At 40.9% G+C, this 25,627-nt stretch overlaps 2 protein-coding genes and 2 long non-coding RNA genes across 5 annotated transcripts; 1 reads left to right on the top strand and 3 right to left on the bottom strand.

The window, feature by feature from the left end:
- Window positions 1-94: 94 nt before the first annotated feature.
- LOC136278242 (uncharacterized) lies at window positions 95-2,553 on the bottom strand. Its single transcript, XM_066161736.1, is given in 3 exon segments — window positions 95-796; window positions 798-1,468; window positions 1,953-2,553. Coding segments are annotated over 3 exon segments (1,833 nt in total). The 3' UTR covers window positions 95-235.
- Window positions 2,554-3,010: 457 nt separating this feature from the next.
- Window positions 3,011-5,193, bottom strand: LOC136278241 (uncharacterized; the record flags this gene model as incomplete). Its single annotated transcript, XM_066161735.1, has 4 exons — window positions 3,011-3,574; window positions 3,701-3,954; window positions 4,281-4,616; window positions 4,671-5,193. Coding segments are annotated over 4 exons (1,542 nt in total), but the record flags the coding sequence as incomplete, so codon positions are not given.
- A 914-nt stretch (window positions 5,194-6,107) lies between these two features.
- Window positions 6,108-18,782, bottom strand: LOC136277976 (uncharacterized). 2 transcript variants are annotated; one of them, XR_010716130.1, is made up of 3 exons: window positions 18,644-18,782; window positions 10,156-10,325; window positions 6,108-6,130 (listed from the first exon to the last, which is right to left on the bottom strand). It is a non-coding gene; the product is annotated as an uncharacterized lncRNA (long non-coding RNA). The 2 variants fall into 2 exon arrangements; XR_010716131.1 differs by lacking the exon at window positions 18,644-18,782 and adding an exon at window positions 11,033-11,210.
- LOC136277977 (uncharacterized) lies at window positions 11,849-25,463 on the top strand. The gene is made up of 3 exons (XR_010716132.1): window positions 11,849-12,170; window positions 14,231-14,277; window positions 23,136-25,463. It is a non-coding gene; the product is annotated as an uncharacterized lncRNA (long non-coding RNA).
- Window positions 25,464-25,627: the final 164 nt, after the last annotated feature.

Genomic DNA, 25,627 nt, shown 5'->3' with positions numbered 1-25,627 from the left:
TTCATCATCAGTTGCTACTTTATCTGTAGGTGGAGCTGTCGTTGCTTTCCTTGTTGAGGCAGCAATTGTTTGTTCTTTGCTTGCTGTAGTCTTTTTGATCTCCTTACTTGGTGCAGGAGTTGTTTGCTTTACGGTAGATGTAGTTGTTGTTTGTTCTTCAGTAAATGCAGCCGTTGTTGCTTTTTCAGTAGTTTTAAATACAGCTGTTGTTATGTCGTCAGCTGTAGTCTCTTTGTCAGTAGGAGCACCTGTTTGTTTGTTCTTCATCAGTAGATGATGTTGTTACCCGTTCAGTTGGTGAAAATGTGGATGCTTCCTCAAATGGTGTAGCTGTGGTTACTTCCTCAGTTGGTACAGCTTTTGTTGCTTCCTCAGTTGCTTCAGGTGTTGTTTCTTCCTCAGTTGAGGCAGCCGTTGTTTCTTTCAGAGTTGGTGCAGCACTTGTTTCTTTCCCGTTTTGTGCAGACGTTGTTTTGTCCTCAGTTGGTGCAGCTGTTGTTTTTCCTTCAGTTGAGGGAACTGTTGTTTCTTCCTCAGTTGGTGCAGCTGTTGTTGCTTCCTCAGGTGGGGCAGCAGTTGTTTCTTCCTCTGTTGCAGCAGCTGTTGCTTTCTCAGATGGGGCAGCAGTTGTTTCTTCTTCCGTCGGTGCAGCCGTTCTTTCCTCCTCTGTTGGTGCAGGTGTTGATGCTTCCTCAGTTGGTGCAGCCGTTGTTTCTTCCTTTGTTGGTGCAGCTGTTGTTGCTTCCTCAGTTGGTGCAGGCGCTTGTTTTTTTCTCTTTTTGGGCAGCTGTCGTTTCCTCCTCATTTGCTGCAGCTGTTGTTGGCTCCTCAGATAGAGCAGGGGTTGTTTCTTCCTCAGTTGGTACAGCTGTTGTTTCCTCCTCTATTGGTGCAGCTGTTGTTGCTTCCTCAGTTGGTGCAATGCTTGTTTTTTTCTCTTTTTGGCCAGCTGTCGTTTCTTCCTCCGTTGGTACAGCTGTTGATGGGGTCTTAAATGAAGCAGTAGTTGTTTCTTCCTCGGTTGGTGCAGCTGTTGTTTCTTCCTCTGTTGGTGAAGCTGTTGATGCTTTCGCAGTTGGTGCAGTTGTTGTTTCCTCCTCTGTTGGTGCAGCTGTTGCTTTCTCAGATGGGGCGGCAGTTGTTTTTTCCTCAGTTGGTGCAGCCGTTGTTTCCTCCTCTGTTGGTGCAGCTGTTGATGCTTCCTCAGTTGGTTCAGCTGTTGTTTCCTCCTCTGTTGGTGCAGCTGTTGATGCTTCCTCAGCTGATGCAGCCGTTGTTTCTTCCTCTATTGGTGCAGCTGTTGCTTTCCCAGATGGGGCAGCAGTTGTTTGCTTCCTCAGTTGGTGCAGCTGTTGTTTCTTCCTCTGTTGGTGCAGCTGTTGATGCTTTCGCAGTTTGTGCAGCCGTTGTTTTCCTCCTCCGTTGGTGCAGCTGTTACTTTCCCAGACGGGGCAGCAGTTGTTTCTTCCTCAGTTGGTGCAGCCGTTGTATCCTCCTCTGTTGGTGCAGCTGTTGATGCTTCCTCAGTTGGTGCAGCCGTTGTTTCCTCCTCTGTTAGTGCAGCTGTTGATGCTTCCCCAGTTGGTGCAGCAGTTGTTTCCTCCTCTGTTGGTGCAGCTGTTACTTTCCCAGATGGGGCAGCAGTTATTTCTTCCTCAGTTGGTGCAGCTGTTGTTTCTACCTCTGTTTGGTGCAGCTGTTGATGCTTTCCTCAGTTGGTGCAGGCCGTTGTTTTCCTCCTCTGTTGGGCAGCTGTTACTTTCACAGATGGGGCAGCAGTTGTTTTTTCCTCTTTTTGTGCAAGCTGTTGTTTCCCTCCTCTGTTGGTACAGCTGTTGATGCTTCCTCAGTTGGTGTAGTCGTTTGTTTCCTCCTCTGTTGGTGCAGCTGTTGCCTTCCCAGATGGGGCAGCAGTTGTTTCTTCCTCAGTTGGTACAGACGTTGTTTTCTACTTCTGTTGGTGCAGCTGTTGTTGCTCCCTCCTCGGTTGGTGCAGTGCTTGATTTTTCCTCTTTTTGTGCAGCTGTTGTTTCTTCTTCTATTGGTGCAGCTGTTGTTGGCCTCCTCAGATGGAGCAGCGGTTGTTTCTTCCTCAGTTGGAGTAGATGTTGTTTCCTCCTCTGTTGGTGCAGCCGTTGATGCTTCTTCAGTTGTTGTAGCAGTTGATTCCTCCTCTGTTGGTGCAGCTGTTGCTTTTTCAGATGGGGCAGCGGTTGTTTCTTCCTCAGTTGGTACAGTCATTGTTTCCTTCTCTATTGGTGCAGCTGTTGTTTGTTCCTCTTCTGGTGCAGCTGTTATTGCTTTTTTCAGATGGGGCAGTTTGTTGTCTCTACACCCTTTTGGTGCAGCTGTTGTTTCTTTCACAGTTAAAGTAGCTGTTGTCACTTCTTCACTTAGAGGAAATGTTACCGTCTCGGTAGGTGAAGATGTGGTCACGTCCTCAGTAGTAGCAGCAGTGGTTTTTTCCTCAGTTGATGTAGCCGTTGTTTTTTCCTCAGTTGGTGCAGCGCTTGTTTCTTCCTCAGTAGGGGCAGCTGTTACTTCGTTCCCCATTTGGTGTAGCTGTCGTTATTTCTTCAGTTGGGGCAGCCGTTGTTTCTTCCTACAGTTGGTGCAGCGCTTGTTTTTTTCTCTTTTGGGGTAGGTTTTGTTTCTTCCTCAATTGGGGTGCAGCAGTTGTTTTTTTCTCAGATGGGGAAGCGGTTGTTTCGTCCTCAGTTGCTACGAGCGTTGTTTCCTCCTTTGTTGGTGCAGCAGTTGTTGCTTCCTCATGGGTGCTGCGCTTGGTTTTTTTGCCTTTGAGGTATCTGTTGTTTCTTCCTCAGTTGGTGCATCTGTTTTTGCTTCCTCAGAGATGGCAGCCGTTGTTTCTTCCTCAGTTGGTGCAGCTGTTGTTTCCACTCCTCTGTTGGTGCAGCTGTTGTTGCTTCCTCTGTTGGTGCCAGCTGTAACTGCTTCCTCAGTTGGTGCAGCTGTTGTCTCTCTTCTGGCGATGCAGGGCTGTTTTTTTTCTCAGATGGGGCAGCGGTTGTCTTTATCTCTTTTGGTGTAGCTGTGGTATCGTCCTCAATTGGTGCAGCTGTTGTTTCTTCCTCGGTTAAAGTGGCTGTTGTCACTTTTTTCACTAGGTGGAGATGTAACTTCCTCAGTAGGTAGAAATGTTGTCCACTTCTTCAGTAGCTGCAGCCGTTGCTTTTTCCTCAGCTGGTGCTGCAGTTGTTTTTTCCTCAATTGGTATTGCTGTTGTTTTTTCCTCAATTGGTGCTAGTGTTGTTACTTCTTCAGTAGGTAGAAATGTCCTTACCTCCTTTGATGGTGCAGCTGTTATTGCCTCTTCAGTAGGTGTAGCTGTCGTTTCTTCCTTATTGGGAGCAGCCTTTGTTGCTTCGCTAATGAGTGCCGGGGTTGCTTCTTCCTCCGTTGATGCAGCGTTTGTTTTCTTCTTCAGTTGGTGCAGCTGTTGTTTCTTCTTTAGTTGGTGCAGGCTTGTTGCTCCCTCAGTTGTTGCAGCTGTTGTTTCCCTCCTCAGTTGGCGTAGTGTTTGTTTTATCCACAGAAGCTGGAGCTGTTGTTTCTTTCCTCATTTGGTGCAGCCGTTGTATGTGCCTCAGTTGGTAAAGTTGCTGTTCCTTCCATGGTTGGTGCAGCCGTTGTTTCTTCCTCTGTCGGTACAGCCGTTGTTTCTTTCTCAGTTGGTTGCGGTTGTTTTTTCTTTCTTTGTTGATGCGGCTATTGATGTTTCTTCAGTAGGTGTGGGTGTGGCTTTTTCCTCAGTTGGTGCGGCGGTTATGTCCTCCTCAGTTGGTGCAGCAGTTGTCACCTCCTTAGTTGATACAGTTGTTGTTTCTTCTTTTGGTGCAGCGGTTATTGTTTCCTCATTGGTGCTGCGCTTGTTTTTTCCCCTGTTAGTGCATCGGTTGTTTCTTCTTCGCTTGGTGCAGCTGTTTTTTCTTCCTCAATTGGTGCAGCTGTTGTTTTTTCTTCAAGGGGCAACAGTTGTTGTTTTTTTCCGGGGTTGATACAGCCGTAGGTTGGGCTGTTGTTACTCTCTGAGTTGGTGCATCTGTTGTTTCTTCTTCGGTAGGCTCATCTGTATTTACCTTTTGAGTTGGTGCAGCTGTCGTTTTGTCTTCATCAATCGCAGTTGTTGTTTCTTGTACAGTAGATGCTATCGTTTTTTCTTCCTCAGTTAGAGCAGCTTTTTTTTGTTCTTCAGTTGGTGTAACTGTCGTTCGTTCTTCACTTGGTGGAGATGTTACTTGCTCTTCAGTAGGTTCAACTGTTGTTTTTTTTTTCAGTAGCTGCTGTTGCCTCCTCAGAAGGTGCAGCTGTTGTTTTTTCTTCAGTAGGTGCAGTTTTGATATCTTCTGTTGGTGCAGTGGTTGTTGCCTTAGTTGGTGCAGTTGTTGTTTCTTCTTCAGAAGGCGTGGCCGTTGTAACTTCCTGAGAAGCTGGTACTGTTATTTTCTCTTCTGTTTTTGCAGCTGTAGGCACTTTTTCAGTTGTTTCTTCTCTTTGTTCTTCAGTTGGTGCAGCTGTTGTTATTACCTCTGGTGGTGGAGCTGTTGTTTCTCCCTCATTTGGTGTAGCCGTTCTTTGTTCCTCAGTTGGTGCAGCTGTGAGTACCTCGTCAGTTGGCGCAACTGTTTTTTTTTTCCTTCAGTCGGTGCAGCTTTTGTTTCCTCCTCTGTTAGTGCACCTGTGGTAACTTTTAACCGTTGGTGCCGCTGTTATTTTTACAACTTTTGTTTGTTTCTCAGTGGGCACAGCTGTCGTCCTCCCTTCAGTAGGTCCAGCTGTTGTTTGTCCTTCAGTTGTGGTGTGCTTAACGTCTGTGAAGTCTATTGAAGGCTCGGTTGATTCTGCTCCATTTCCCACGATGTCAATAGTGTCATCTGTGGCTAGGCTAACTTCTGTTTTTCCTTTTTGTGAGTTTGGTTTGGTTGTTTGAACCACTGGGGGAATTGCTGTTCTTTCCTTTTTAGTAGAGGGTTTTCTTATAGGAGCAGTAGTTGGTTCAACATCTATGATATCTATTATGTCGCCTGTGCCGGGCTCAGATGGATCTTCACCATTTTCCAAGCTGTCGCTTATGTCATCGGTAACTTTCTGCGCTTGCTTAGGAGGCGGGGTTTCGCTAGCTATCACCGTGGCTATTGGTGTGGGAAGAAGTGGAGTTTTACTTTCAGAGTTTGTTTACTGGTGCAGCAGTTATGACTTCAATGCCTACACCACTTGAATCGTCTTGAATGGGAGAGTAACCAACTAACATTCCGTCGCAAAAGACAATTGAAGAAGGAGTCAGTTAAGTGATCTCTGCCACCTATGAACCGACTGATGTCTTAAGTTACCCTACAGTCTCCGAGGTTCTGAATTAAAATATCGAAGCGCAAAAAATGAGGGTCTGAGGTTCCAATCGTTTTCTATGCAGTATGCAGAACGCGTGTTACAGTAATGCCCGGTTTCCCAGAGAGTCTCTGTGGCTCAGTTACAGAAAGTCGCAGCGAGAAATTCGCAGGTCTGAGGTTTGGTTTTCAGGGGTTTCGAAGCATCTCTTTGTCGAACCCTTGTGACGAGACGAAAAGACGGAAACTTTGGGGAGCGTCCCTCATCCTCACATTTGTCAACATGTGGGAGTTCAGTTAATCTCCTTTACAAAAAGAAAGCATTACTCAGAGTATTTTGCTGTTTACGCACTAATACTGGAAAAAATTTTCCCTTTAATACAGATGAATAACAAAGTACGGAAATGCGTGCACATCAATAGAATTTCCTATGCTCGCGTAAGGAACAACGGCAGTTGATTGGGCCAGAACTGTCCCTTGAGCGTAATAAATGAGTCGCAAGGTATCAAGGCCTTGTTACAAGTGATTCCCCTCCAAGTCCCCACCCGCTCCACCACCCACTTCCTCCCCCCCCCTTCCCTGCCTTGAAATACACCAGGTTATAAAAAACTCTAAATAAAGCTAATAAAAACAATTGTTTACAATAGAGGGTGACAACAAGATCAATTCTGACACGTTTACTTCTTTTCTTACCGTTGTAAACAGGCTTCTAGCTTCCGGTTGAATTTAGCAGATCGTCCCATCTGCGATTGAATTCTGGATTTCCTTGGAAATGCCCTTTCCTCCTGCAATGGTAGTGATTTTATACAAACTTTCGTAATAGGTCAGTGGAACAAATCCATTTAACCCTTTTAACTCCCAGACAGGTTATCACATGAAACTTCTCCTTATAATTAGCCATACATTTTAATTCAGCAAAACAAGTAATGAGAACACTCCAACCTGTCAGGTAGAAGTTGTTTAGCTTGATCTAACAACAAACTCCTGTAACTAATATTAACAAGGAAATGTATGGCAATCACCAGAGATCGTGGGCGTTAAATGTTTAATTAGTTTAGCTTTAGTATTTGTCTCTCCTAAGAAGGGCTGTCTTTTAATTTAAGTACGTTGCTAAGAGTTTTGTAATAAGAACCTTTTTTTTGTTACAGTGTGAAGAGTCTGGGAAACGAGTTTTCAAGAACCGAGTTATTCTGTGCATTAGCTGCGCTTTAAATAGCGTTTTCAAAAATGCGTTTGATTTTACAAAGGTGATTCATATCTGTAATTTAAAAAGAAGATCACTTGTCCGCATGTGGATACGAATTTATTTTCTCGTGTAGATAATATCTGTACTTCTTATCGGAACAACGAGGACAAAATTTCGTATTTCCCGCGCGGCCACACAGAATCTAGCAATCTCACTAATGTATAATTGCTAAATGTAGGCCCTAACAGGCACATACACAAGCACACGGTTGTGCTTGTGTATGTGGCCTGGTATTCGTCCAGAAAAGGTTAAAAAAGAAAAACCGGCCATTGTGAATTAGATAAAACAAAGACCTCTCCATTTCGGACACTTAGCTATGTCCTTACTGTGTCTGTATTGGAGAGGTTCGACCTTCACTGCAAACAAAACTGGGCAACCACACATGTAATGGAGAACTCGCTTGCATAGAAATTCGCTTTAAATTGGTTTCTTCTAAATAAGAACATCTTGTCCTTAAAACTTGAGCGTTTTTCCTTCGAGGCGGTAACTTAACAGTCCCGTTACCATTTTTTCAAAATCTACATCCAAGGAACAAGCGAATACCAGTGCTTCGACTTCGCCCAAAAAACAAATATGTTCGGTTTCTTATCCTGTTCTCATCACTGTTTGTGTGTCAAAGTTAACGATATTTCGATCTTTAATATAAACTGGCCAGCAAACATTAATTTTCGGAACTGGACTTTCGCAATTCCGAGAAATCGCCTCCAAAGGACCTTTCATATTATTCCATGTTATTTTCCAGAACCCGATCCTTCAGTGAGAGGTGCTAAGAAAAAAATCCTAGGCGATTCCTCGTGTTAACCTAAATGGGCCGTTTTGAGGAGTTTTTCCACAGCATGGTTCACGACAGAAAAAGCCGTACTTCCTTTGAAGCGTGAGGAAACGTTGTCGTTGAAATTTGTGAGAGGTCTGGGTCCCATCCAGATCCTAAAGATCGCCGTTCGCGCTCCTTTGGCACCTAATGTACTTTCTCTCATCCCTACCCCCAGTGTGGCTCGGCCACAAAAGCCACATCCAGGGGGCATTGGGCAAGCGGCCGGAGTACCGATTCAGAAAATGAAGATACGGGATGTTACGAAAACGCTTGAAATACCATTTTGCATCTCACATATAACAACGGATCATATTCAAGTAAGGCCTCTATCTTTTAAGAACGGGATTAACGTTCTGGCAATCACGCATCTGAACTAAAACACAACACTTTCCGTAGGATAGCACCAGCATTAAAATCCGTCCTCTACGACAACCCTTTCAGAATTTATCCCAAGGAGTTATATTGCGTCTTACTACAACAAAACCAAGGCAATTTTTTTCCGTGCCACGTACAGTTTTTCATTCCGTTGTCCGCAGACATGTTTTCCATCATTGTGAATGAAATGCAGATCGTCAAATGATAACAGTCGTTACAAATCCGTTAATTAAGGCAAACCCAAAGTGGTATTTACACTTTACTGTTGACCTAAATATTATAAATACATTTCGCTTCGGCATAAATGACGAGAAAATGCTTTCATGCCAACCAAAACAGTCTGCAATCGATCAGAGTTTCGACTATCGCAAGCTGCGTGTGAAACAAGTTTAAGGAATACCTCACAATCAGCTTTGAACATTTTTAACCACAATCTGTTTTAGAGATTTCCCCTAGGTGGTCGATTTGGTTTTAAATAACAAAGAAAGTCAGATTTAAATGGGTGCAGGTATTCTCGCGACAATAGAAGTATGCAGACATCCTTTTTCCTAAAATAAATAACTCATTACAAGGAGCTTGCTTTAATAAACAAAACCTTGCGGAACGTTTAGAAATGTTTTCCTTTCTCAAAAGGCTTGACATTCCGGAAAGAACTCCGACACTCTCGCTGCCTGCTCTTCAAAACGATAGTTTTCATTAGATTGGCAGCAAAAGTTTCCTGTTTCTCAAACCAGACTGCTTTTTAATGCTTTTTAGGCTTTTCCCCCTTTGATCTCTGAGGACTCGACTTTAATCATATGCCTGCGATGTGGAACATATTGAGGGTATTTAAAACGTAACCTGCCAAGAAACCTACTTAAATGTTCATAATGCGATCGTATGAAGCAGAAATAGGGAAAATTATGGCGTCTCGAATTTCAACGACTCCTTAATGCCCGGCCTGGAAATATTCTGTTGTCGGCTCACATCTGTGGAGGGTTAAGCTGGGGAAGCGGAGCTTTTGATGGTTTGGTTTTTCCGTATATGTTTGGAGTTAGGAAAACCACTTTTTTCCACTTGAGAAACACATACACCGGAAAGTATCCCCCAGGAGAGCGATGGTTTTCCTTTATGGCTGTTTGTACTTCATCAAATTCCATTTTCCTTGGGCTTTAAATGTCTAGGATTTTATTACGGGTCGTTTTTGCGTGTCCAAGAATGAATGTGCAATAAATCACACTACTCCAGCTGAGGTTTGTTAAGTAGGCGTTTTTCCTCTACGACAGTTTTGGGGCCCCACCAAACAAGCAATTTCCGGTGCGAGAATGCTTAGTTATGGAAAATCGAGATCCGAGCAAAGGTGGTTATTCTCCATGTTGCAAACAGATAAGGGAAGCGAGTACAGTCTGCAGTCTTTTGGTTTTGGAAGTTGCATGATAACTACTTTTTAAAAGTTCTGGTGTGAAAATCATGACAGTGAACCTTCTCTCAACAACACGCACGTGTGACATACTTGCACAAAATACATGTGTGTCGTTGTAACTCGTTAGTTCAAATCCAAATCAATTTACAGGTCAAAGACAACAAGTTTAGAAATTTCATCTGGAAGCAAGTCGAACCATCGACGTTCAAACGTTTCGGGAATTTTTTAACTTTTTTTTTGCCTCAAAGAACATGCCGGCGTCTTTGACCTCGATAAAGTCTGGAACGTCATTACGAAAACACTCTATCGGAAAGCTACCGATGCAATACCCTTCAAATGTAAACAAAACGCGTTATTGCTCGTGTTTGTTTTACACAGATTATGTACCGCTGTCAGCCTCTATATTAAGAACATAAGTTACTTTCCGTTACTTTGAATTCGAAATATTTCAGCCTTGTGTGGATTAAATGCTCGTCGCGCGACAGGGACAGACGATCACAACACCTGCATGTCACGACGTCTCAAATGTCCCGAGGAATTCATTAGCTTTTACCCGGAGCAATGAAATTCGGAAACTTTACTGATATGACAACCTGCTTTTCAACTGGAGTTTCCCCATTTAAATGGTGTCCACTAAACCAGTCGAATTGGCGGAGAGGTATTTTGTGACTGCGCCAAGCGGGATTAAAGCTGTTTAAATTCAAGCAGCGTTTTCATCTCGATCGCTGTATATCTATAACAGAAATCTATGAGCCTCTATAGATTATTAAGACAGCTAATAAAAAAGACATCGCTGGTTTCATTTAAGAGCCCCGCACAGATGTGACATAAACCCTTTTAAAGCCTCATTTCATGAAAATTACGAATCTCACGGACTTGATTTCCATCATCTCTCAAAAATTTCATAACGCGCGTGTGGCATTGACATAGCAGGCGTTGAAATGTGATGGAAAAAAAATGTTTAGAAACTCACCGTATCCGTAGCTAGTAACAGCAAGGCAACTCCCCATAAAAGTCTTCTGTATGGTAAAGGATTGTTAGCCATGATGATGTCGAACACTAGAGGCCGGTGACCTTCAAACTCGAACTACTGGTAATCGATGGCTGTTGTTAAATTCTCACTGTGTACTAACGGCGATATTCCTGCAGAGAATCACAGATGTTAGGCAAGTTTGCCGCAAACGACGCCAACGCACACTTTGCACAGCGGAAATTGTCGCGGGTTACGCCTGAATGTTTATAGCGCCACATCGTATTTGTTTAGCGGGGTGCAATTCCCTTGAAGTGAAAAGCCTGATTGTGTTTCGCTCACCCGATGTGTTGTTATGCTAACAAGCTAAACTGTATCCGATACTCGTTTCCCCCGAATTTTTCGCATGACAACGGCTGAAAAGGCCGGTGAAATGATCAAATCAAGTTCAGTGCTTGAGAGAAGTTTAGAACGAGTGCAACTCAACAGAATCCCAAGATTTTAAAGCTGATATCTACCGAGAGAGGATCTTTTGTTGATAAAAGGACAACGCGTGATAAAGAAAACTGACGTGAGGTCAAGAGAAACTCGGTGTGACTGTCGTACAGTAGCCATTTCCGATTTCCTGAGCTGACACATGGATAAAAACTGGAGATACGCCGACAAAAGACCCGGGTTGCAGTACAAAGTCAAGGATTTAAAAGCAAGTTATACTGAGAAAAATTACCAAAGTGGTCGCGCTTAACCTGTTTGATAAACACAACATACAACGTAAGAAATATAATCTGTAACTCCGCACCGCAAAACTTCAGAGTTTCACAAAATTTCACATTACTTCACATCCCGGGCGTTTGGTAAAAGCACTTTCATTGTTACTTACCGAAAATAAACTAAAAAAGTCGAGTACCCTTTGTTTTGGTTTTTACGTTTCTCAAGTGAATTATCTCAAGTTCTTATGTTGAAAAGCCCTCGGGTTAGAATTGTTCTCCATCGTCCTCAACCCCGAACCGAGATACCGCGATAAAACTAGTCTATGAATAATATGGCTGCTTTAATCCAATTAATCACCGTGTCGCATGGCGCCGATAGGTTTCCTATAACCACAGAACTAATCTGTTTTCCGTGATAACTTTCACAACATTCCTGAATTGGGAAACATTCCTAATGTGGGCGTTGAAGGCTTGATAGATTGGACCGTGAATGCCCTCTGCTTTCAGTTATACTTTTTTTAGCTCTTACCGACTAGTGACAAGTTTCAAGAAAAACGCTGGAAGATCATCACTGAATCCTTAACGAGTATTGATAGACTTCCCTATTAATCTGTTCTGTGTTTATATAGTGCGATATGACGCTTGTGTAATCAGAGAAATTTCGTCGCGGTACATATTCAAGGAGACTTCTTGTGTGGCAAAAATCTTTTTAAGACGCGGGATTTACGGGTCAACTTTGGAACCAAAATCGTCCAGTGAAGGACCTTGAGTTCCCTGATGCTGCACTTTGGTGAACAGTGCGCGATTTTTTTAGGTATTACTGTCAGAAGTGCAGACATCATCTCTCCTCACAAAGGAATGTTCGTTAAGATTAGATTAGGCAAAGTTATCAGACATACTTTTTCAGGGTCACCCTTGTCGATTTTGGGGTGAAACCACTTATCCAAGTATTAAATGAAGATTCCTCGACCTGTTTAAGCGCCTTTTGTGCGAATCATGGACTTAAGGTGAGGTGTCTGATAATGATGGTTGTTGTTCTTAGCAGTTTGTAGAATTCATTGTCTTAGCGAGCAGACACAGTTTTAAGTACATTTATAAAAAGGCCCAGTAACATTTGTTGAGTTTCATCCAAGTGCCAACTTCGTTATCTGTCACGATATACTGCTGTTATTTCAAACCACTGGTCTCATTCTGGAATTCTCTCGCGCAAAATCACGATTAGCCGATAAGACATCAATATTGCCTCGAATTTGGATGGAAAAACTTCAATATGGCACAAAACAGCTGAGACCAACATCCTAATAGCTTGTGAGTAATTGCCCAGTCTTCTGATGTTGATGATTCTTGTAAATGCATTTACGAGTACATTATCGTCATATTCGTGGTTCTCATCGCCAGAGAGGGGAATTTTGAATTGGTTATACATTAATCTTTTCACTGGGCCTTACCCCTAAGAATACCTTATATCAATTTCCACTCTGAGTGTAGCTTTTCGCGGTTCAACTGACCAGCAGTTCATTAGCAACCTTTAGTTTATAAAAAACGACCTATCAGTTTCCCTATCAAGCCCTTTTTATTCTAGTTTGGCTTACATGAGTCGACTTTTACTACTCGCCAAACTTACACGCTAACTAGGCCGGGTCAAGACGCACTGGTGACAACTCGGTGAGGGAGACAAGCCCAAACATGCTTCCCGCAGGGGAAGGGTTGGAAAATATTTTGAGCATAGTTGTGGTTTACTACTTAGACGGACCCTCCCAGTGTAGAACAAAAAAAGAAACCTCGGACTTTACGCTCTGTTTTTGACCGAACCGACTTCGTTCATAAATTTCTGATCTTCTAAATGTGGTGTCACATGCTTTTTGTTAATTTTACATTTTTGAATATTTTTCAACTTCATAAAGTGAAAGTAAAAAAGGAGTTTTTAGAGCCAGAAAAGCAAAAAATCACCAGTGTTCAGGAATTTGCTGCCTTAGCCCGGATGTGGCATGACGGAAATTTTTCGGTCATTTGCGGCAGGTTTTTTGATTAATGAGTTCTTCTTCATACGAATTGGAACTGTTAGTTCTATCACGGCGCAGAATCTCACTTACCTTTTATCCTTAGAAGCAAGTCCAGACTCGCAGAAAGATCGGCCTTACATGTCACTTAGTTCTACAGCCATTTAATTCAAACTATTTCTCCTTAAGCCGTAACTAGATCTTTTCTCGCCAATTCATTTGACGCAAGTCTCAGCCACTCGGGTCAACTGGTAATTCCGTTACAAACAAAAGATCGGGAAATAAGATATTATGGCGTCGCAAATGACAAGTTGTTACTCGGTACTTAGCCAATTGTAGCCTGGGATACCGATGATAACAAATGGTGGAGCAACGGGAGGGGAGTGAGGGTAGGTCGGATTCCTTGTACAATGGACTCTGGAAGTTTATCGAAGGTTCTCACTTTGAGAAGTATTCTTGCTTTCTTTGCTCAAAATCTCATAATCATTCGGCGTGTATATAAAACCTTGATCATATGAAACGTTTGTTTTGGAAATTATAAACTATTTTTCACTAAATCTATTCTAGTCCCAACCAGACCGACATAATATATACAATACACGAGGAAAAAGGAAATTCGGAAGTATGGTACACCTATCAAAAACTAGAAGAATTTTTCGCCGCCTTTGATTCATGGCTGTTACACCGTGTCTGATAACACAACGATCTGAAACGAATGTTCAGATGAAAAAAAACCCTACAGCATGATAAAAAACAGCATGTTCTCGTAGGATCAAAATTGAACCCAAGAAATATTTCACGACCTACCTGTGCATGGTAAAAAACCTACATGATATGAGCGTATTGCTCTAAAGCTTTCATTTGAGTCGTCAAGCACGACGATCTCTTCCACAGGAACGTAAATTTACAAGTTGTCAAAGTTCGATTCAATTCCTGAATGAAATGTGTAACGGGAACCCAAAGTTCATCTTAACTTTGTTTTCATCGTTTGAATGGGCAATCGAACTCTAAACCGGAACTATGGACCATTTAGTGATAGGTGACAGTTTACAAACATTCTTTCGCTTGAAAGCCTACGGCAAGATGGTGTCTCGTTTCGTATCACTTTATGTTCTGGATTTCAGTGTGTGGCCTTAGATAGCCAGCTTGTAGTGCTACGTGTGATAGTGCTATTGCTGAATTTAAAGGGGCTCGTAAATTACTGTAACCTTGGACTGGATTCAATAACGCTCTTTAGGAGATATAAAAAAATGACGTCGAAAGGTGCTACTACCTCAAGCTATGAGCATTCTGCTGATTAGAGTGAATTAATGAAGCCAATTAAGTGTATTTATCCGTTTATTCGCTTTGTTTTTCTTTTCCTTTCAGAAGTTTCAATCTGTCTCCGTTCAGAAAGATTATGGCTATTTATTGGGGTAAGAAAAACTATAATGAAAAAGCCATTCGAGGTTTATTTGTTTTTCGGAAAGGCACTATCGTGACTTTTTGCGACGGCTATAAGTAACAATCACTTAAGTTAGATTAATTCTCTTGAAACGATCAATGAAGATATGTTGACGTGTGAAAAGGGTCTTTGAAGAACGAGCACGAAACATTCAGCTCTCTGTCAGTCTTTACAAGGACCAAATAACAAAATGTGATACAGTGTTGTCACCAGACAGTCCGTAATTACTGAATAAACCTCATTTCAAGACAGACTAGACCCTGTGAGCAGGGTAACTGGGATACCTGGATGGTACTGGATCCGTGGAATCAAGTGTAGTGATAGTACGCGTGTCGGACTAGTATACTGAAATAGTGAGCTCAAGTCTGGCCAAGGGCATACACCTGTCTCAAAACATAGCCATGCTATGCATGCAAGAGTTATTTTTTGTAGGGTGGGTGGATTACTTGAAACATTGTAAGTGTTCTACATTCTTACAAAAGGAAAGAAGATTATTAACGCGGGAAAGAATGAAAATGTCGAATTACCTCACACACAGGTATTTTGTGATAGATTATGTGTGTTGTGCGAATAAATGTAACCAAAAATAAACTGTATTTGTGCCACGGATACCTGTTAGTACAAAATGTAGACAGAAGACTGCAGACCGGATACAAAATATAGACTGCAGAGTGAGTACAAAGTGCAGACTGAGAATCTGAAGAGTTTTTACGTCTGGTATATAATAACATGTCATCTTACAGCTTACCGAGCGTCACGCAATCGCTTTTCCGCGATCAGCCTTCACGATTATTTGCACTATTGTGGAAAATTCCTGGCCCATTTCTTGATGAAAATCGATCGTAATATAATTTCAAGCCTTCAACATAGTCTTCTTACTTTGCGCGCGAGTTGGTTGGTGTGATGTCTGTACAGATTTTACCAATGTAATAAAAGTAGATGACGTGAATAATAGTGATGGTAAAGCAAGCTTAAAACGGCAACAATCGCCAGAAACTACAACGGATACACAGGGTATGAGTAAGTTTTATTGATTTTTCGAGAAAAATCTTCATATTTCGAAATATTTGTCGTTGTAAATCGACCATATTTCGTTCCCTATACTTTTCCTTATAACGTGTTCAAATTTTCAACGGTTCCTAGAATAACTTACTCTGAGTCACACAACGCGTGACGCGTTCGTGAATTAATCGTTGGCTCTTTCTCGAAACGTGACCTTGGGTCGCCTGTGACAAGACAATTGCGTAAACAATACTTGACATAATAACATTATACACAAAAAACACGGGATTTTGGATCATGTATTTATTAAAAAAGAATATCCATACAACTACAATGAAAACAAACATAAGATTCACCTTTCTGATCGTGAAATTAATACCATTCGCACTGTTATCGTAGCTACGTTCCCTGGCATCAAGTGAATCTAAAATGACATGTTTCTTCACTAGCAGTTTGCATCCATTTGAATTTTGTTCTTCAGTCTCACGGTAGTAGTGTTGTTCAATAGATTGCATAGAGTATATGCAGTTTGGTTTCAGATTTCAGATTTTGCTTTTTACAACGAGTTTACGTTTTCAACTAAGACATTGGCATACTTGGCATACAAGACATACAAGGCATTCAATGCTTTCATGGCTTTCAAGCGTTCGCGATTCTGTCCGATCCAAAATTACCGCTCAATAACATCTTTTTGTGTGGATTGGCCGCGAACAATACGAATTGTGTATGCGTCTACAAGTATTTTGAGCGTTTGCCCCATAATGCTCCAGATGATCGTAATCCAATTACGTTCAAATACAAAACGACTGACAAAATAGTTTTATGGGCAAAAATCTCGTGTTCGTCATGTGACCCGGCCCTGTCCGTGCATGACAACGTCAATCATCATCAAGATAGCACGCGTGATCAGCATGTGAACACCTCATTGGATCACAGTTAGTTGTCATGGTGTTGAGGGCCCAATGACCTGTGGGTACTATTGCGCAATTTTTCCATTTTGTGGCGGAGGAAAAAAACAAAAAAAAAAAAAAAAAAAAAGACGACAAAAAAACAAAGGCATTTTATGACTGGGCTACCACAGGTATCCCAGTAATAAAGTATTGAAGCATATCGAAACTACATTATGCGCTTGAAATTAATAAAATTCACGTGTCAAGTTTCAAAGGTTGACAGGAATTCACCCTTTCTTTTTTACCAATGTTTACGTTTTACAAACTTTTTCGTTATCGCCTTAATATCTGTCAGCAAAGATAATGATAAATTCTTATGGGCGTGTGAAACCTTTGCCAAAATTTATTGTTTTGCGGTGGTTGTCTCCACAATCGTCAGAAACCCAGTGAAGCTCTTATCAACAATTCTCTGTTTTAGGGATCGTGTACCTCTATAGAACTTTTCGGCATTTCAGTCTAATTTTGTGTGTGAAGTAAATTTATCTCATTGATAGGGCTTACTTTTAACTGTAATTTCATGTGCTCTCTTTCCGCTCTTTTCAAAAACCATAATAACTTTTTTTTTTTTTTATTTTTGTTTTAGACCTGTCAATGATTTAACTTCGAGAGGAGTTCGTCAGAGTCCATGCACATGCGTTACGTACATTCTATCACTGTCTAGCTACAGGTGACCGAAGGCAAAGAAAGGGTCATTTCTTTTTGCTCAGGGAATTGGATTTGAAGTGTGATAGCTAACTTTAGGAAACATTTTGAACGCGTTCAATTTGACAACCTTATTAAGATTGGTCACCTTTGAAAGATAGCGTGCTGGGTCAAAAACCACAGCAACACGATTTACGAGAGGCAATAAACATGAAAAGGGCAATGATGCATGCAACTGGAACAGATTTTATTTGTAATGCAAGCCTATCAAATGAAAGAATTTGCTGAATCAGATTTGTTTTGTGCTGTGCATTTCATGAAATCGCCTTTACGGCGTCTGCTCTTAAAGTTCCGGCTTAAAAATTATTAATTAATAATTAGTTTTCTGGTGCTGAAAATAGAAATTCATCTCTTTAAGAACTTTTCGTCCGTACTATACCATCAAGATCTCTGTAATCCGTTGTGAATTATACAAGTATTCTGTTCAGCCCATATCAATCTTCTGCAATATCTTAAACGTGTGTTAACGCGCCTGGTTTAGCCTAACCCACGATCAGGCGTTCTTTTTTTGAGGTAGAACATGCGATCAGGCATTCCTATTCTCAGGAGCCCGATAGTGCAGGAGTGCAACAGTCTTCGGGCGGAGTTGTCCCGCCTGCCGAACCTTGCTTTTCATTTTTGCGTTCCACCGAAAAAAAAATAGAAAAGAAAATATCTTGTCCATAAAGAAGGTCCAGCCTGGATTGAGTATCGTCATTCAAGCGTTTAGAGTTATTTCATGCAATATATGGTTACGGCACAAATTTATTGATATTTTAGTGAACTCAACAGATGATCGAGTCTAAGATAACGGATTTATCATGGACGCCGAATGGTAAATTACAAGTATAATTGATTCAATGTTCAAATAAATCCAATTAAATCGAATTTATGAGGGAGTTCCATGAAAAGATAGCGCAGACCCCCACCACGATCCATGAGAATGAGATCAGTGCTTTTTGGCATCATTACGCGCCTTCGAAGACGGAGCTTTCCATCTCCATGGTAACCTTTGTGTAGTTTACAAGGAAAAGGCTGGACGTGGAACAACTCACTGTTATTCATGATGCATGCATGCTGCGTGCATGCTGCGCGGCATGAATTCGTAGGGGTGTGGCGCTTTGTCTAGCTCGTCGTGTGTTAATGTGATTTTGGTGTCCCAGTAAATTTAATGAATAATCAATTCCACTCTAAGATAATTGGTTGGCTTTGAATTTGTTTATTTAAACCGGATTGAAGCGTTCTCTTCGTCGTTGCGTTTATAACGGTCCATGTATGGACATCTTCTGGTGGATTTTGACCATTTGACAAGACAACTTTAATACATATTTTTAAAAATGGACATACGTGTTTGACGTGTGGCCTCAAATAACCACTTGGTTATATTATGACAGAGATTTGGCGGCTGCTCCGTAATCCCGGCCAGTAAAAACAGAAAACACCCGATTATTTCGCGACCGATGGCCCGCTTTCTTTAAGTAAACACAATGTCACTGCATTTTCCAAATTTTCTCACACTCCTTTCCCAAACTATTTTCTGAATCCAGATAAACATGAGCAAAGCCCGTTGAACCATGCAATTTGTCGCCATCGAGCTTAAAAGATGATTTAAAGATTTGATAAGGCAAACCCGAAAATTATCGTTCAATCTAAGTTGATCTACTTAGATATTAAAAAGAAAATCCAGAGCTGAGTGTTTCTTACCTGAAGACAAGGAAATAGTTGTCCTCGATCGTTCGGACACGAAGGCACAATAGCAGACCACAGAAGAACTCGAGTCACAGTGAAAGACACAGAACAAACGCGTCAGTTTGAGTCGAAAACGAGAACAAGTTGGCTTTTGTGACCGATGCAAGGATATGTCTGTCGCCACTTGAAATTGAGCTAATACGATGTCTAAACCCTTATTAACATTTTCGTGACTTTCTTTGAAAGCTCGGATCTCCATTGGGCCACAATCCTTCCGTCTTTAAGACTTAGAAAAGTTCACGTGTATTGCAAAGTTCTCCGTCTCCAAGATGATACTATTGAAAATTCTCACGAAATCTCACTTTTTCTGAAATGAATAAAGGATTACATCAAGTGATAAATTTCGAAATGGCTGACTTTTCTATAACGCCTCTCATCGTGTTTGTGAAGGTTGCTTTTCACAAATTTGTCTTCTGAACTTTGCGTTAATTTCATAACCTTTCAGAGCCACTTATCAAGTGATTATTGAAAAGCTGGCTTAGAGACGGCTTCTTTAATACAATTTTTTTTTCGACGTTAATGCGGTTTATACAGGAAAAATCCTCCGGCACGAAGCAAATCTCATCGTTCAACTAAAAAGGCTCTTTTTGTCTGAAACGAAGCGAGTATTCATTCAATCCGTTGGTCTTAGTGGTATCTTCTATTTTCGTCTTAAAATAAGCTGAAAAATACACAATCTTGTTCGCGAATTTGTTTATTTGACCTCTGTATCGGAGGACGGACTTTGAGATGACGTCACGACTATCAAAATTTTCCTTCTTTATTGTATAAAACAAACAGATTCTGTTTTGCCGTGCGTCTGTACGTGTAGTAGTAAGTCACAGAAGGGGTTGTAATATGTTCAGGATATCAGTGAAACTCGCAGTAGCGCCTCGTGTGCTATCTGTTTGTTCTTACCACATCTCAACGTCAAGTTTGATCTGTTACTGAACAGTGGGACAGATGCACGGCAGCATGGAATCTATTCATTAATCTTCCACTTTCTGACCTTTAATCCTAATTGTTGTCTGATAGCTAGCATGTAGTAAAAGCGTATTCAGACGGATCCAGGGTTTAGAATACTACTTGCTCAGGAGGCTGCCTCAAACTATCGCACTTTACGAAATATTTCGGAGTATTTAGTTATTTATTTCGTTAATTATTTACTTTCGTTATTATTGCTGAAGCCACCCACTGGAAGTGTTAAATAAAACAATACTATTGTCCTTATTAGTATTATGGTAGTGTAAAACTTCAGGGCCCAATTGTATTAAAGGCGGATTATGCTACCCTACGGATAAATTGCTATCGAGCGGATAAATGACAACAAAACATATAGCGTTATCCACTGGATAGAGATTTATCCAGTGGATAGTGTCATCTGACCTTCGAACAACCGGGACCTGGATGCCCAGATCCTGACCACGATAGTTGGTGATGAAGCTTAAATCTTTATTGTTATCATTATTATTATTACTATTGTTACTATTACCATTTTCGCTATCATGGATCAATGTCAATATCTGAGTAACGGCTTACCTACCCTTCCCCTAACCCCAACAATAGTCAACTGATAACAAGTTACTGGTGAGGATTGTGCCGGGTTAGGGGAGGGGTAAGGGCAAAGTTGCTCACTGATCCGTTATCATTATCATCATCATTTTTGTCATATAGTTATCGTTATCATTATTATTATCATTATTATTATTATTATTTTAACTATTGTGTTTATTACTATTCATTTGTCACCTTGGGAAAGAGAGATGGACCGTTTGTTTATCAACATAGAAAAATTAACCACAGTACTAAACGCGATCTGATTCGTCAAAAATCTACCGTTCAATATACTAATTTACCGACAGAGAACTGTAACATACAATCTCAGCTGCAAATGTTAATAGAGTACCACAGCGCTCTTTCAGTCGGTTTACCACAAATTTTGCAAGAACATCAAAAACGTTAATCACGATCAATATACAGCGCGCGGACTGACGCCTGTAAACCGATAGAAAGTCGTGTGTATATCTTAGCGAAATACCTCCTCAAAACTATGAAGAAGAACATATGTCCTGTTCTCAAAGCCAAAAATGGCAGCTCTTTTGGCAGTTACTCGTTCATCGCTCCCTTAGCCCATAACCACGACGTTAAGTGTCCTGCAGCACCACACAATTTCATTTTTTCCCACAACATCTGAAACCCAATTCAGCCAATTAATATACTTATATTTCTTTGTTTAGTTAACATTTATAAAGTTTGTTGCAATAACGAAATGTCTCTTTGTTGATTATTTTCTGAATCAATCTCATCACCTTTTTTGCTTGCTTGAAGGTATGTTACGATTAAAAAAAATTGAGATATTGATCCCTAGTGGAAGTCTGAGAGTTTATCCGAAAATGTGGAGCACTGAGATCGGTAGAATTCTCATGGACCCCTAACCCCTCCCCTCTTATTACTTGCCTCAGGGGAGTGTACTGGCGCTCACGTGTCCAAAAAAGGGGTTGGCAAATGCGGCTTAATGTTGACGCTCGACCCGGAAAAGGTCAGTTCACACCTTAAACCGTTCGTATCCCGCAAACAAATAACGACTAGTATATGCAGAACTAATTTCATCAATCACGCACAAAAGATATGAGATAAGGAAATTTTTTAGGCTGTGTGAACATGATCTTCGTGAATAGGAAGGTGGAAGTTTGCCAAACTCCCATAATCTACTGAGGCTCTGAATATTGTGTTTGCTAACTCCAGTGTTTCTCCTACCTGAGAACAAAAGCCTTTGGTTTTTCGATCTCGTGTGAAAACGAGAAATCATAACGCTTCTAATAAAAAATTCTTCAGGAATAAAACTTGCATGAAGTTTGGTCAAATCATGTAACCATCTGCTAACGGATATTCATAACAGACACTTTAAGGCTTCTAATAAAATAGATACTGTTGTTGTTTTTTTGTTTTTTAACAACAAATGATTAAAATGTCTCTCATCAGATGACAAAGACATTAAAACCTTCACTGTAAGACCATTTTGTTGTAGGTAAATAACTCTTTGTCTTGTTTAATGGACACAGGCCCCATGCTAGGTTCGATTCAGCTGTAGACATTGCGGTTAGTTTTAAGATGCCGGTTCTTTTAGGCGGAGCGCATTGGCAGTCTCTCCAAAGTAAACTTATCGGATCAAAGCATCTTAATTTTCCTGGACCTCCCGGAAAACTAAAGCTTTTCCACACGTTCTCAGAGATACAGCCCCCTTATAGTCCCAAGAGCTATACACAAGGCCTCTTTTCAGTGATCGCGCCTTTTACGATTTGTGGGCCATTCTTGTGGAACAAAGTGCCCCTGAGATAAGATCAAATGCTACCGTCCTTAAAGGAAAGAGATAGACACAACTCTTTAGACTAGAATACGAATTGTTTCAGTTGTTTTAATATTTCATTTGTTTGCAATTTTTTTTTAATGTTTTTACTGTCTCGCCGTTTTAGCAATCAATGCCATTTTTGTTACATGTGACTTTTCTTGCTCTCTGTAAATTTTTGTAGGATTCTTTGTGATTTATAGACTTTAGACTGTACAAATGTTGTCATCATTATCATCATCATCATCATCATTACCATGTGATGAACAAAAAATCCGTCATTTGTATTGGCTTTAATTGTAACCGTATAAAATTATGAATAAAGTGCGGTTTTTCTAATTGTTCCTTTGCGGAGTTATGGCACGCCAAGTACTTTTCAGGGAGAGTGGCTCTCTTCTTGACAAAGTGAGGCCGTGAAAATGTTCATCTTGGACGAGAAAATTCAGATTTCACAAAAGTGTCTGTGAACTCCCACGCAAGTCAAAAGTTAACATCTGACATCTCGAAATTTTGCCATCTCTGTAATGAGCTTATGGTTCAGCAGCGGACAAAGGACATATTGCTTTCGTCTTTATCCATTCAGCTGTTTTTTACAATATTGTTAAAGTCAGGCAATCACCGTCGGTGTTTATCCAAAGCCGCGTAGTTCTCAAATCTGTCCGCGCTTCATATGATTTGCGTCAGGTAAACGTGCGTGATTTGTTTACTCTCAAGTTATCTCTTGTTGATTGTCATGTTCCGAGCGCCATAATCCGAGTATGGCGCGCCATGTGTAATTCCGAGACGAAATTCCTTTCGTAAAGAAGTGTGTCCTCATATATTCACCCTTAATGAGAATTTTAAGTGTCTTCAAGGTCAAATGAAATACTAATCATTCTTGTGGGCTTTAAGTTTCATTTATGTGAAACCCTGAACTCAGCACTTGTCAGTGGACCTTTAAAAGGTCAAGTCCGCAACCAACAAGACCTTTAAAAAATCTTTCCCTTGACATCTTTAACCTGCGCGAAGTAAAATCCTCTATTATGGTCTCAGTTCAACGCGTAGAAAGATCATACTCTTCTGTCAGCTGTTTCCTCTGGTCAAGAAATTTTATTTTTGCGCTTTGACAGACTTTTTTTTCAGTTTCTGTCAGGTAACTGTACGCCGATAGCAACTTTTTGTTCACTGTCGGTGCCCCCTTTGAACGAAGAGGAAAAATATTTGGGTACATTCCAGAAGGTCGAAGGGCGAGGGGGAGACCAAAGACCACTTGGAGAAGGACTGTTGAAAGAGAGAGAGGCAAGGCGGGGTGAAAGAGCTGGAATGTGGCCAAGTTGGCGGCGAGCGACAGGGGAGGTTGGGCGGACAATGTGATGGCCTTATGCGCCCACTGGTGCAACGAGTGATGATAATAATGACTACATTCTACAGGACTGCTTAAATCAGCGTTTCATAAATAAGAGCTGCGTAAGTAGCAAGGGTTTAGCTCACAGACTTTTAAGGTATTTTTACATGTTAATGTATTTTCGAAAGACAACAAAAGGCTTACTTATGTTAGGTAATAACAAAGGGAAACAGAATGGAGAAAGAATAGCAAGGATTTCAATTGATCAGCTTGGCTAAATTTGCGATGTTTGTTCTTTTGGTGGAGCCCACTCAGAGCTAAAAATTATTGATTACTGCCTATTACTGTGTTGTTCTACCATTTACGCCGAGCCAAGTTCTGGCTCTTAACTTCCTTTATCGCCGTCTAGACTTCAAAGGCGCGCACCCGTGCGCGCGCTATACCTTTGATGTAAGTTTCCGGTCAGAAAAGGGAAGCTCGAGTTCTCCTAAACATATCAGGTTTTTGGTGTGGAATTTCTTCGTCTCCCTCTCCACATTAAGACGACGCCTCAAGGTGGGGCCATTCATTTTTCCAGAATTACCCTCCCAGAGACTCCTGGGCCGAAAGCTTTCAAAAAGGCGGAGGGGGGTGGGGGGGAGGGATTCTGGATCAACGTCCTAAGGGGTCACATGCACCTTATTGCCTCCTGCCTAGAATGCCTAGGGTGTTTGGCCCGGAGGATGACACTGTCCTACAGGTCTAAACGAGTATCTCCCACCCATGAGGATGTGGTATTCGGGGTCTTGAATCTTAAATAAAGTACAAAATTTCAGCATTTAGTATCTTTATCAAGATGTCCTGTTGGCCTAAGGCCTTGAATAAGTGGATGTGGAGCCTTCATGTGCTGTGCTAATTCAAAATATTTCAACTATAATTGTACATAAGCATTTAATTAACATGAGTGACAATTACCCCTTGCACCTTCGTTTCCGGGGCCCTGGGAACGAGGATGACTCCTCAATTTTAGCAGCAAATCTCGGTAGTAATGTGAAGTCGCTATGGTAACGTTTTCTATATTACCAAGATGGTTTTCCAAATTTTTCCAGAGCAAGATATTGCAGCATTGAAAAATGCTGCGGAAAACTTTGGTCTTCTTTTAACAAATTGCCTTTTACTGCAATTCAAATTTTACGAAAGGAGGTTTTGGACCAATTAAGAAATGCACTTTTGGCTCTGATAGCGGATTATCGATCGCAAAAAATCATCACATCAAAATTTGTGGACGTGATACATGAGTCTCGTGGTTTGAATAGCTGGCAGAATTTCTAATGAAATGATAAATGTTGTTTTGCTCTTGTTGTTGCCCCAGTTATAAGATGTTAGTTACGGTACTGAAGTGTCTGATGGCGGAGTTGCCCTCTTTTTATAAAATCCATAGTATTGGTTGGTTGACTTCAACTTCAATCGTTATCCTTTCCAACCGCGCAAACAATTTTGCATATCACCATATCAACTTGGCTTTAAGATTTTTCAGGCGTGAGACACTAAAGAAACTGGGTCACTGCATTTATCCATCTAGAATCAAGACTAGAACAAATTACGTCCAAGAAAAAATTTAATTTCAATGGAAAACCATGGACAAGAAACTTTTTTTTCGGAATAGCATCTGCCTAGTTTTTACACTAATCGCGAGGAAAAATGTGTGAATTTCTGGGTGTATCCTGTAATTGATCCTTGATCTCGAAACTAATATCAGAGGATATTGCTTAAATCTTTTTCAGATTATGCTTTGTCTGGTAGCACGACACAACCTTAAGATTCAGTTACAAATATGCCTTTTTGGTTAAAAGAACCGAATTGTATAAAAACAGAAGCATATAACGTGAGTCATATGATCATTGGATCAACTGGTAATCCCCTTATTGATATTTTTCTTTATTCTCATCACTTGAATGGTTTATATTGTATTGATATCGTAAGGAGAAATTATGTCTTGCTGACAAGTGGGAGTTACAGGGTTAATAAAGTTAACGACCTGTTTCTAAGGAACATGAATATAATTAACAACCACATGTTAAGTGCGGGTGACCAGTCTTTCGTGTTGAGGGTAAATACATCATATCTACCTTAACATGATTTTCTAAACCTTTTTTCGGTTATTTCGTTATTTTTAATTTCTATTTTTTCCTGTAGGCTTCCCCTAGCAATATAAGTTAATTGATTAATTTGAAAAAAAAAACATTGTGTCAACTTTTTAATTATCACAAAAAATCAATAAAGTTAGTATAACGCGCTTGACAAGAATCGT

Source organism: Pocillopora verrucosa, chromosome 14 (genome assembly GCF_036669915.1).
Source record: "Pocillopora verrucosa isolate sample1 chromosome 14, ASM3666991v2, whole genome shotgun sequence".
Lineage (NCBI taxonomy): Eukaryota > Metazoa > Cnidaria > Anthozoa > Scleractinia > Pocilloporidae > Pocillopora > Pocillopora verrucosa.
This window is presented reverse-complemented; position numbering and strand designations above follow the sequence as displayed.